Raw genomic sequence first — 13,423 nt, 5'->3', positions numbered from 1 at the left:
TTTACTGATTGATTTTTCAGAGTTGTTTCAGTCCCTTTTTTGCCATGTTAACCATTTTTAGGTATGCAGGTCAGTAGTAAGTATGTTTGCATTGCGTATACTTTTATCTTTCTAACAAACCTAGCATTATGAACATGTTATTGTATTAAGTATTATTCAAAAATTAGGCTTCTCACGGGCTGCGGTCTGGAGCCCGGTGATTCTAGCAGTCCTTTGCTTTGGGCTCTGAGGGCGTCTCAGCCTTGCGGTGTAGTAGCTGCACAGGAGCATCCTGGGGCTTGAAGCCTCCCACCTGTGCCTGTTTGCCGACAGCCCCTGTGGTGGAGTTGCTGACTCACAGGGTGTGTGGGTCCAGTTGCTGTGAGCAAGTCGTCCTGATGCAGCCTCACTAGCAGGACAGAGCTGTCAGCCCGTCTCCCCGCGAGACGTTTGTCACCTCCTGTCTTCTGCTCTCCTGCCTGTGCTGGTCCTGGGCCTCCATCTTGTCCTGACGCCACTGCCTCCCTCCTTCTCCTGCCCTGGTATTCCAGCATCACACAGTGCTGTCTGTCTACCTGGCCTCTCCCTCACACAGCTGCGCTGGTTTCAGCTGGATGCCATCTCTTCACCATCCTCTTACCTGAATATAGAGACTCTGGGGTGGCTGTTTGGGGGAGTATTCCCCCAAAGTCCTTTATTTCCTCCTTTGGTGTCAGGGACGTCTTGTCCAAACTGCAGGGAGAACTTCCTCGTTCTGGGGCCGTGTGCAGAATAGCAGTCAGGAACGTCCCTGGGAAGCATGGGATGACCGGTGACGTCAAGGCCTTCTCCTTGAAGCTCAGGATGGGTGCAGGACTCAGGCTGTTTTCCATGTACGGGTGCTCAGACTCTGCTTGCGTTTCCTGCTTGTTTACTGCCTTCCTGCACATGGTCCTGCTGTGTTCCAGGGCTAGGCACTGGGGATGTGGCAAGGGAGTCCCAAGGTCAACTGGTGAGATGAGTCCCATGGCAGAGAGGAGCTCTGCAGGCACCCAGGAAGGCCACCCAGCACCCACTGGCATGTGAGGGCTGGCCTGCTCAGGTCAGGCGACCTTGGTTCTGGCCCATAGTGGGCGGCTGCCCAGATGCATTTATTGAAGGATGCTGAACTGGTGGTCTCAGGCATCTTGGAAAAAGGTAAAAAGGTGCATGCTGCAGTCAGTCATGTGCAGTTCAGTCATCCCCAAGAGTGTAGGAACCTGGAAAAGGCTTCCCCCAGGTCAAGTGAGGGCCCGTTTCTGGGCCATGCATCTTTCGAGCAGCCATCATTTGATGTTCCAAGTTATTTGGGATTCTTTGACGTGTATCTGCAAACACAGCCTCAGGCTGTTGGCTCCTTGAGTCCCCTTGGTTCAGTGGAGTAAGTGTGGATGTCGTCCCTTAGAACGCACTGCTGAGCTCCTTGGGTTCCACCAGACCAAGCAAGGGATGAGAATGCTGCTTTTCTGGTTCTACACACCCCTCCCCTTTATGGAGGGTGGTAGTGGTGGTGGTAGTGGTAGAAAGGAAAATTTTCAATATAGGATTACTTGGATATTGGACAAAGTATATTTAGACTGATCCTCTTACGTGAACATAGAGACCCCGGGCCACCAAGAGACCCTCCTGGGGACGAGTCTTGTGTGAAGAAAATAAACAAGGCATGTTCCTCTCTTAAGTCCAGTGTGGTGATTGAGCAACAGCAGAGGCAGGGAAAGTGTCCGGGGCTGTCTGGGGTTATTCTCGGATTTTCTTGCTCTGTCATGACTGAGCACAAAAGGAATTTTGTTTGAAAGGTAGACAGTGTCTCTGGGTTAACCCTTGAATGCAATCAGGAGAGGTCTTTTAACACAGGAACATTGCAAAGGATATTAGCCTTTGTTGTGATGCTAGCCAGCCCAGACCTCCCGGGGGATGTGTTTGTGAAGGCGGTTTAATAAGATTGAAAGAGCTTGGGTCTTGGAGACTTTCTAGCCGTCGACTTTCAGCATGTTTGTTCATGCCTGTCTTCGAGCCTCAGTTTCTCAGCAGGATGGTAGGTGGCTCTGAGGATTTGCCTTGAAATGTCCTCTTGAAAGAGCATTGACAGATACCAGCACATGGTGGGTGATTGGGAAATGGTACCTACCTGTTCGCTTAATTGTTTGGGGTAATGCAAAAAACATGAGGCCTCAGAACAGGGCTGGCCAGCATGGTAACTACTCATCACATGTGACTGGTTAAATTTAAATGAAATGAATGAAATAAAAGTACAATTTTTGTTCCTCCATCACGCTTTCTACATTTTCTTTTTTGTGTGGCAGGGTCTCACTCTGTCACCCAGGCTGGAGGGCAGTGGCATGATCTGGGCTTATTGTAGCCTCCGCTTCCTGGGCCCAAGCAAGCCTCCCATCTCAGCTTCCTGAGTCGCTGGGACTACAGGCGTGCGCCACCACATCCGCGCCACCATACCTGGATAATTTTTGTAGTTTTTATAGAGATGGGGTTTTGTCATGTTGCCCAGGCTGGTCTCGAACTCCTGGGCTCAAACAATCCGCCCACCTTGGTTTCCCGAAGTTCTGGGATTAGGCATGAGCCACTGCGCCCGGCCTATGCTTTCACATTTTCTTGGCTTATTGTCATGGAACATTTTCCATCGTTACAGAAAGTTCTATTGGACAAGGCAGCTCTAGGGTGACAGTTGGATAATAGGCAAAGGAAATTATTAAATGAAACTCTGCCATTTGCGTCCCAACCCCATTTGGGCCAGCATTTTCTGATAACTTAATTTGTCTTTCAGGCATGGAAATAATTTAGACTTAACTATGAGGAAACAGCTTTTGCTGTTGTTTGCCAGAAGATATTCTGATGTTCCTTTGTTTGTTTGTTTGTGTTCTGTGATTATGGCATTTAAGCCAAAACAATCTCTGTTCTCTTTTTGTCCCTAGTGATGGATGTAACAGATATAATAAATGGAAAAGTAGACGATGAAGATAAGCAGCATTTCATTCCCTTTCAGCCGTAAGTATGGAGCAATTCACGTACTTAGCCAGATACAATGCGGGAAACAGAGGCTTGTAATAATTATCTTTATAATTCAGTCGATAAACATAAGTAAGGATTGATTATTTTATAATTATAAAAAACCTCTAGTCACTGCTGTAGCACATGGAATTTTTTGTAGCCATAGGAAGCTTGGGTCAAATTTTGTTTATAGTCCTAGAAGTAGAAGATTTTACTTGTGATCACTGAATTGCCTTATCATATAGAAGGCACAGAATTACAACTCTGCTTTGAGCCTGAACGTTTCTTTACGTAATTGATTTATTCTAGTAGCTATTTGTATTTTTAAAACACAGTACTTTCAGATTCATCATAGGAGGCTGCTGTTTTTAAAATAGAAAACCAAACAAAATTATGATGAATTCTTTGGTAAAGCGAGAAATAATGCTTTAAAGCATATAATCTCGCTCCTGATTTTTCTGTCTTGGTTTTTGCTTATAGACATATCTGTGCTGGTTTTTAGTCTTTCTTGAGTTCTGACCTGAAGTCGTTAAACAGGCACAAAAGCTGAGAAAAAGCTCTTGGAGGAGTGTCATTAAATCGATTATCTGATTTGTGGGTAGAGCCCGTGACACTGGTTGAAAGAATTGGCCTTTATTTCCCTGGTGATGGAAGCAAGGTGTGCCTAGACGATGGTCACTGGCCGCTTCCTGGCACTCCTGCTCCTCAGACAGAGGGGGAGAGAGAAAGGAATCTAAATGTTGAGGTTAATTGTAAGAGACAGCTTCCTCCTGGGTGTGGGGTTGGGGGTGGTGTTAGGGAAGAATCCACGGTAAGGGAAGTGGAATCCGCCTGCCATAGTGTTCTGCATTTTTACTTTTCCCTCATTTTTATTCTTAATTGATTTCAGACTTGAAACCCATTTTCAGATTTTAGAAATTTTCCTGTTTTCAGCTGTTGGCTGAAGGGTTTAGGAGGCAGGTAGTAATTGGGTGGCTGAAGGAGCCTGTCCTTGCGGGCCAGGAGATGTGAGGTTGGCTTCCCTCTGCCCCACGCTTCCTTGGTGATGAAGCAACACACTCAGCCCCACTGGACTCATCTGGGACTTGAGTGCCACTGGCTAAGACAGGAAGAGTATGGCTTTCTTAGCAGGCAGACAATCTGGTCAGATAGCATCCTAAGGCTTTTTGTACAGCTCAGTGGGAGATTTTGCTATCTTCTTGACATAGAAATAACAGCAAACTCTGCATTATTGAGCTTGGAGTCAGGGTTAAGTTATATGTATCTCACCATGCACAACAAAAGGCAAAGGTCACCTGTGGCTTAACTGCTTTAGGTTTACTCTCCTGTCCAGTATGTTAACCATTAGCTCCATGTGACTATTTAAAATACTTAAAATGAGCCAGGTGCAGTGGCTCACGCCTGTAATCCCAGCACTTTGGGAGGCCAAGGTGGGCGGATCACCTGAGGTCAGGAGTTCGAGACCAGCCTGGCCAACGTGGCAAAACCCTGTCTCTACTAAAAATAGAAAAATTAGCCAGGTGTAGTGGCAGGCGCCTGTAATCCCAACTACTCAGGAGGTCGAGGCAGGAGAATTGCTTGAAGCCGGGAGGAAGAGGTTGCAGTGAGCCGAAATCACTCCACTGCACTCCAGCCTGGGCAATAGAGGGAGGTTCCGTCTCAAAAAATTAATAAAAATTAAAATGAAGTAGCATTAAACACTTAGTCTTCAGTCACATTAGTCCTATTTCAAGTGTGGCAGCAGGCGAGGCCCGTGGCTACCGTCCCGGGCAGCACATACACTATACATTTCCAGAAAGCTCTGCTGGAGAAAGTTGTTTTGCAGTCCCACCAGTGAGGAGAGCTTATAAAGCGAACACAGTACTGCAGAATCTGGAAGTTTCCTTAGAAAACAAAGGTAATATTATTGTGGAACATGGGCAGATATTGAGGTAATAAATAAAATACACCTTTGTAAAATTGTAATATTAAATTGCCTCATTCTCTCATGAGAAATAATGCAGCCCCTGCTGTTTTGAATGCTATATTATATATTAGACCTCAGAGCTTCTTGATGCCCAGATGTACCACTAAGTTGAAATTGCCTGCTGGTGTCCTCTGTGAAAAGTCAAAACAAAACAAAACAACTTGAGGGATTGTTTGAAAAGTTAGGGAGGTTGTTAGTCTTAGATTCATGGATTTTCACAGAATATGTTATGAATTGTGTATGAGTTGTGCTTTGCTGCCATCTTTTTCTATCTTGTAGTGGAATGTCCACTTGAAAAGTATATTATTCCGTGTGTAACTCTTACGTAGTTTGTGACCCCGTGCTCCATTAAAGGAAGACTGCTAGACAGATGAATATTTGCAGTGTTAGAAACAAAAGAACAGCATGATTTTTAATAGCAAAAGAAGCAATGAAACCAGTTCTTTGGGAAATGTCATGCTAATGAAACTGTTTTTTGCTCCATTAAAACTGATTTATTGTCTCACAGGGTTGGTTTCAGGGAAGGAGGCACACTGCACGTCTCCCTCCCTCTCTGGCTTTTTAACGTGGTGAGGTAAATGACAACAGTCTTCAGTCCCCTCGAGTCATGTGGCTCAAGTGATGGATAGCACTGTCCTTGTTCCCAGGATTGATTTTAAACATGATGGCCATGCTGTATATTTTCTCGTTCATTTCATAGTGCCCTTCGCTATGCTACTTGGTATTTCTGTTTGGGTATGCTACCTGTTTGCAGCCAGTCTCTCATACAGCACAGCATCTGTGACAGCCTTCTGGTTCACGGGCTTCTGGTTGGTCTGCACTCATAACGGTGCCACACATGGGAATCGGCAGTGGTGTTCTCCAAAGACTGCCATTCTTCTCACATTTAGTCATTTTAGGGTCGATTGTATACATAGTCCAAGAGAGCAGAGTAGCAAGCTTCTGCAAGCAATTAGGTTTTAGGAATTTTTTTTTTTTAATCTCGATTTTGTTTTTCCCTTTAGACCACCTGCCCCTTGACCTATGCTGTGTTCAGAATTATTGAAACTGGACGAATGGCCATAAACATTCTTTGGGAGTAAATGCCTTTCAACCATGTGGCTTTCAGACAAGCTTCTTTTTTAAAAGACAGTTGTCTGATGGAGACGCAGTGGAGGCCCGATGCACGTTTATTTCCTGGGGAGAGGGTTGCCCTCATTTGCTCGACTTCCCTCTCGTGGTTCAGCATTTTCCTGATCAATGCTTTTCCCTGTTTCTCTTGTCACCTCTCCCATCCTTTGTCGTGCGTTGACTCATGATGCCTCTCTCTCGCACTCGGTGACGATGATCTCTTATGTTCCCTTGTTACCGTGACCCACGGGTCTCTGTGCCCCTTTGTCTCCTGTGGTCTTGGTCGTCCCGTGCCCTCCAGGCTCGCGTTGGACGACGCCATTCGACACAAGCCGCTGAACATGTCATCCCGTTTTTCACCCAGGGTGGCAGGGGAGAATGACTTCCTTCAGACTGTTATAAACAAAGTCATCGCTGCCAAAGAAGTCAACCACAAGGGGCAGGGTACGTATTTTCCCGTTTCGTTTCTGTCCGTGTCCGTTTGCATGCATTTGGGACGGTGCTGTCTGGGTTGCGTTTTGGTTTGAACTTGATCATGATGTTGGTGATGATGACGGCGATGACAGTGACCGTGTTGGAGAATGTGTGTGATCGTTGCTCCCGTGTACAGTGCATGATGGCTTTCTTGCCGATCGATCACCTTTGTGAACGTTGCTGAGAGACACCTCCTGGGTGGAGAGTGAGGTGGGATTCGATGTTTAGAGAAACGTGGAGGCAGTAGGCGTAACTCCCCTCTGCCCATGCTGTGTGCTAATCACTGCCTGTTCTGGGGCTCCCCTGATGATCCCCCTAAGAAGGTGACTTCCTTTGTGCAGACTTGCTCCCCCGGGTTCTGTCATATAAGTGATGTCTCCTCCCCAACACCCCGCCTCACACTCACGTTTTTAATCCCACACTGACACGTTTCTGAGCAGCTGACCTGCTGCTGGCAGAAGGAATGAATCAATCACCTCAGGCTGGTGACAGTTGGCACTTGGCTGGCCAGGAGGGCTGCCAGGAACAACTGTGACTGACGCTCCGCCTCCAGCCCAAGGGGAAGTCACCTTCAGAACTTGACCGTCTCTGTCCCTGATCCATGCAGACTGCCTGTACACACGGTAGAGCTTAGGTGACTGGGCCCGCTTCATTGTTTAGCTACCTTATGTCACTAGGCTTTTAAAAAACAATCATCTTGATTCATTTCCTCCTGTTCTAAAGGTGAATGTGAATTGAGCCTGAAGAATGGTAGAGAGATTGAGCCTTCCTAGGGCTCTGCAGGGACCTCCAGCTTTCTTCTGGTGTGAACTGCCCCTGTCTCTGGCAAACAGTAGGGGAACAAAAACCCCAACCCAGAACATAATTGAGACGTGGCCTCTGCAGACAGAGCAATTTCAGCTGACCCAGGACCCATCTTTTCATAAATTAACAGCTCTCCCAATTTACACTTTAATTGAAAATCACAGGGAGGTCCAATTAGGGCTCTTTAGATTGGAGTCACACTCAGGCTGTGAGCACCAGTGCGAAGGTTGCCGGCTGATCCTGCAGCGCTTCGAGCTGGGGCTGCCCTCGGATCTCCAGTTTCTTTTGCAGTCATCAGAGTTTTGACAAACTTTCATTAGAGTCATTCAGGGAAAGTGGAGTTTGGTGTCAGGCCAGCAGGAAATCATTGGGAAAGAGGACCCGAAGCCTGCCTTGCAAGGCTCACTGGTGTGTGGCCAAGATCTTTGAAGCTCCTGGGGCTGATCAGGGGCCCGGTTCCTTGAACTGCTGGGAAAAGTGGGCCTTTTCAAGTCACAGTGAGATCCGAGGGAGGAGAACAGGGATAGTTTTGTCAAGGATCACTGATGACTTCCTGAATCAGAATGCCCTTAGGCAACATGAGGACTGCACGTTTACATTCAAACTGAATGTTTCTCCAGGGCCCACTGTGGGGTGGAATTCAGGTCAGAGGTGAGCGGTGCTGCCAGCAAGTGCAGTCACGCAGATCAGGACTGCAGGGCGCTGCCCCCGAGAGCTCACTTTATCACCAGCAGCCCAGGCTTCACCTGATGCTTGCTTGTCTGTCAGGTGACTGCTAGCGGTCCCAGGAGTGGGAGGGACATGGAGGAGATACGCATCTCCAGAGAGCACTGCTGGGTCTGTTTGCCCTGTCTTTCTGCAGGTGCCTCCTGTCTCTTGAGCTCGGCCTTTGGCCTTGGCCTGGTTTTGGTTTGTGCCAACGTGTTTCCTCATCACAATAGACAAAATCCTGAATATTTAATCCAAATTATTCTGATCCCTGAACCCAGAGGTGTGGGCCATTTTCTGTGGACAGTGAATTCATGAGCACACTAGACATCTGGTTCTATTGTTTGAGATAGAATGTATGCTAATTCTCTTTGTTTTTAGTTATTCTGGTTAAGCAAATGTCAACCCGAAATGCACTTTTTTCTTTGGTGAAAATTGGCCTCATTTTCTCCTGTGAGAAAAGCATTCAAAACACAGAGTAATCAGGAACATTTAATTTCCATTTGTAAAGTACGTGGTAATAAATGTAATTGTGTCACTAATATATTAGTTTATGTATGAAGATATTTGAGCAGGCTGGTGTTTCTGAGAAAGGTGTTTGAAGCGCAGCATCTCTAATATTAAGTGTTATTCAGTGTTCTATCTTTATCTCTTCACCTTCGACCTCTGTAAATAATGACCTCACCACATCCTGCAATCCTTCAAAGAGCGTCTTTCTCTTAGATTTAGCCTGTGGACCTTTATTCTCCAGGGAGGGTTTTGGACTCAGACTCCTAAGATGTGAGGGTCCTCTGAGCTGCGTCCTGGTGTGCCAGTGAAGGCCAGCTCCATGTCATCCGTGGCGCTGGTTCCTCAGGCACTTCCGTCAGGGTCTTGGCTTGGTTTGCTCTGTGGGAGGCCAGAGCCAGGCGTTAGGGTGAGGAGGTGCCTGGTGCTTTTCAGCCCTGTCTCCCTACCTGTTCTGTAGGTCTGGAGCTGCTGTTAGCTCAGGGTGCTTTTGTGTGAATTAGAGAAAGGGGCCTGGTCAGCTGGGTGAGTAGGGAGCTACAGGCAGTGCCAGGGCCTGTGGCCGGGTGAGCAAGTGTCGGCAGGGTTCAGCTTCCACTTGCCTTTTGTTGGGGAAATGCACATTCTGGGCAGCGGTGCATGTGCTCCTGTCTGGGTGCCATCCCTGATACCTCTGTGGGGGCTGCCTTCCATTGGTGGTTCTTCCCTCCCTCAAACTCTCCCTCCCATCATCTGGAATTTCATATCTTAAAGGAAAAAGAAAAAAAAATTTTAAAAAAGGGAAGAAAAGAAACACCAAGAAGCAGTCCTACCTGGAGTAATACATCTATCTGTATCTGTGGGCTCTCTCTGGTCTTCGTCTCCCATTCGTCTTTGCCCTTCTCCCTCCCAGCATCGGCCCTTTCCCTTTCCTGCCTCCCCACTTCCCTGTCTCTCACCAGGAGCCCTGTGGTGGCACGGGCACCATCCCTTCCCAGTTTCCCGTTTCCCCTGTTATCTCGGACGTCTCTGTCCCCGTGTGAGTTCTCAAAGTGGGGCCTTCCTTGCCCTCTTTGGGACTCTTCTTTCCCTCCCCACTCTGAGCGCCTGCAGCGGGGTCTCCTGTTCCAGGGAATGGCACCCCTGGCACTTGCTAGTGATTGTGACTGCAAGGGGCTCCGTCTCTGCAAGCCGCGCCTCCTCCTACCCCAACTCCCCGTGGTTCTGCTGATGTGACCTCCACGCTGGTCCCCTTTCCCTACCCTCCACAGTGGAGTTTATGTTCCGCCAGCCAGCTGGGTTCATGCGGTGGCCTCCCTGCTGCGATTCCATCCCCACTATGCTCTGTACTCCTGCCTACCTGTTCCCTGGAGCCACAGTATCAGCTCAGAGCCTGACACTTGTTCCTGATCCCCCCTCTGGCTGCCCCCCGTCCTTCAGATAGACTACAGTACCTGCCACCCCAGCCTCCTGACTGTCTTCCCACAGTATCTGGGGGCTCCAACCCCCCAGGGATACAGATACACATAGACACAGACACACAGAGACCCACATGGACACAGACACAGACACACACACACACACAGATACATGGACCCACACACAGACACACAGGGACCCACATGGACAGACCCATGCACAGACACACACAGACACGTGCACACACACACAGAGACACAGAGACACCCCCCCACACACACACACAGAGACACAGAGACACCCCCCACACACACGCAGAGACACACACACAGACACAAAGACCCACACGGACACAGACATATGCACAGACACACACACACAGACACAGACACATGCACACACACACAGAGACACACACACAGACACACAGAGACCCACATGGACACTGACACATGCACAGACACACACAGACACATAGACACGTGCACATACACACACAGACCCACACAGACACACAGAGACCCACACAGACACATGTATAGACACACACACACAGACATGTAGACACGTGCACACACACACAGAGACACACACACAGACCCATACAGACACACAGACATGCACAGACACATACACACACACAAACACATGCACAGATACAGGCCTGCAATTCCCTTGCTTCCTGCAGGTCTCAATCCCAATGTCCCTTCCTCCATGACCCTTGAGATTGTCGTCTCAGGGATGCCTTACAGTGTGCTCAGGACTTTTCCTATGAGAACTTTGCATTTGTGTATTTCTCTAAGAGACTGTGGAGTTAGTGTTTGACTATTGGCAATGGAAGCTAAACCCCTGGCAGGGGAGGTCTTGAGGGTCTGCCCTGCCCTGTGACTGCAGTAGATGCAGTGCCCAGTATTTGCCTGGCACATAGTAGGTGCTCAGTTGCTACTTTTGAATAAATTAGAGGAATTCACCAGATAGCAAAAGGAAAGGGAGTTTCACCAGCTGGCAAAGAACAAAGCATCATCAGTGACTTTTGACTTCTCAGCTCCAACTCATGCAAATCTGTGCAAAGGAGAATGCCTTTCTAGGATAGTGGATACAGGAGTGGGCAGCCGGAGGACGGGGCGTGAGGTGTGGGTTTGAGTCAAGCAGAGCGGCTCCCGTCAGGAGCAGCCTAAGGTGCCGGCACCGCTGACTGGCCGCCAGTGATCTTCCAGTGCTGCTCAGAAGGCAGGCTGCTGGAGGACAGGCCTGTGACTGTCTCAGCTCCTTCCACCCAGGGCAGGGCTCTGAGCTGAGGGTGATGGAGGGTGGGTCCTGCTCTGGAGGCATCTGGAGAGGGGATAGCTGCACACACATACACACACACACACAGATACAGACACCACAAACACAGATACACAGAGATACAGACACCACAAACACAGACACACAGACACACACAGAGATGCAGACACCACAGACACACACAGACACACAGAGATACAGACACCACAAACAGACACACAGACACACACAGAGATACAGACACCACAAACAGACACACAGACACACAGAGATGCAGACACCACAAACAGACACACAGACACACAGAGATACAGACACCACAAACACAGACACACAGACACACACAGAGATACAGACACCACAAACAGACACACAGACATACGCAGAGATACAGACACCACAAACACAGACACATGCACACACACACAGATACAGACACCACAAACACATCAGACACACACACAGATACAGACACCACAAACACACATACAGACACACACACACAGATACGGACACTACAAACACAGACACACACACACACACACACAGAGATACCTATAGACACACACACACAGATACAGATATGGATATAGATACAGACACGCACACAGACATCATTCACTCACACACAGATACAGATACACACGTAGACACAGATACAGACACAGACAATATATGCAGATACAGAAACACAGACGCAGAGCCACACACATACAGATGCACATAGACATGACACACACAGACACACACACATACAGAGACACACATGGGTGCAGACACATGGACACACAGACACACACACACATAGACACATGCACAAAAACACAGAGACACATAGACACACAGAGACCCACATGGACACAGACACACACACAGACACATGCACAGCCACAGGCACGTGTGCATACCCATGCTAGTAGCAGAAGTGAGGGCAGAGGCTTTGATGTTCTGAGGGGCAGATGAAGCCCCACTGAGCTGAGTGGGGGGAAGCCAGCAGGCAGCCTCCTGAGGCCTCAGGGACAGAGCACTCCCATGTGCTGACTGATAGTGCCAGCCCCTTTCCATCAGGGGAGACAGATACCATCACAGAAGACAGCTCAGGCCGAGCCCCTGCCTATCCCCACCTTTGACTTGTTGGAAGTGTCTTCTTTGCTCCCATGTACTGTTGCCTCCCATATGATTGCTACTCAGTATTTATACAAACCACAGTTCTCCGTCAGCCTTGCAGGGAGGAAGAGCCCAGGCACATGCTCTTACACATAGACCCCACCAGGTTCACCGCGCTCTTGCCAGGACACCCCTGGTATCTAGGCTTAGAGGCTTTGAAAGTCTTCATTTCTCCCTTGGCCAAAAGAGCTGAGAGCAGCCAGAGTATTTGTTCTCTTTAGCTGTGGTGCTGCGGCACAGAGGGCCTGGGCTCACGACTGCACCTGCATGGCTGGGAGGGCTGTCCTGCTGGTGACCCTGCAACCTGGTGCTCTGCTGCTCCCCTGGGTTGGCCACTTGAGACTTTGGTGGGTTCTCAAAGCTGTGAATTCAACTCCAGAATCCTCCCCTGCCTTTGTTTTTCCTGGGAGACTAGAAAATGACAGACTTCTCAGCCCCCTCCCAGAAAAAGGTGGCCTGGCTGGTTTATCTTAAATGTCTACCCACTGAAAAGAGACATTGGCCCTTTGCAGCCCTCAGCGGAGCAGCAAGTGCACAGCGGCTGCAGATGTGCGTTCAGCTGCCTGCGAGTCACCCTAGGGCAGGGCCGGCATCCCAGCTCGGCGGATGCACGCAGTCCCGACAGGCACCTTTTGCCTTGCCCCTCTCTTTCTCATGTACTCACCTTTCTCTTGAGATATTTGAATTGTGAATTGAAAGTCTCTTATTCATTGAAGTCAGTTTTGTGAAAATTTTTAAAAACGCAGAGGATAAAATGTGACTGAATGGCATCCGTTGTTTTTCCAGGTTTGTGGGTAACATTGAAATTACTTCCTGGAGATATCCATCAGATCCGAAAAGAGTTTCCGCATTTAGTGGACAGGACCACAGCTGTGGCTCGCAAAACAGGGTTTCCAGAGATCATCATGCCAGGTAAGAACTGGCTCATTTAGGGCTTCTGAGCATGCCGTGGGGGTAGCGGGCCATAGAGAAGGACGTGTGGGCAGCGTCATGTATGAGCTC

At 48.6% G+C, this 13,423-nt stretch overlaps 1 protein-coding gene across 3 annotated transcripts in view; it reads left to right on the top strand.

The window, feature by feature from the left end:
* The window catches only part of DOCK1 (dedicator of cytokinesis 1), a 543,465-nt gene that overhangs the window by 95,235 nt on the left and 434,807 nt on the right, over nucleotides 1–13,423 (top strand). For 2 of the 3 annotated variants that reach the window (XM_021671704.2, XM_064373739.1), the window contains exons 11-13: nucleotides 2,925–2,997; nucleotides 6,378–6,520; nucleotides 13,208–13,333. In XM_021671704.2, the coding sequence (XP_021527379.2) occupies nucleotides 2,925–2,997; nucleotides 6,378–6,520; nucleotides 13,208–13,333 (342 nt within the window). The remainder of the gene's footprint in view (nucleotides 1–2,924; nucleotides 2,998–6,377; nucleotides 6,521–13,207; nucleotides 13,334–13,423) is intronic. The other variant, XM_021671705.2, reaches the window with a different exon arrangement.

Source organism: Aotus nancymaae, unplaced genomic scaffold, assembly GCF_030222135.1.
Source record: "Aotus nancymaae isolate 86718 unplaced genomic scaffold, 86718_ANA_hifiasm-v0.15.2.pri h1tg000010l, whole genome shotgun sequence".
NCBI lineage: Eukaryota > Metazoa > Chordata > Mammalia > Primates > Aotidae > Aotus > Aotus nancymaae.
The sequence above is the reverse complement of the archived record's forward strand: the minus strand, read 5'-3'. Positions and strand labels throughout refer to the sequence as shown.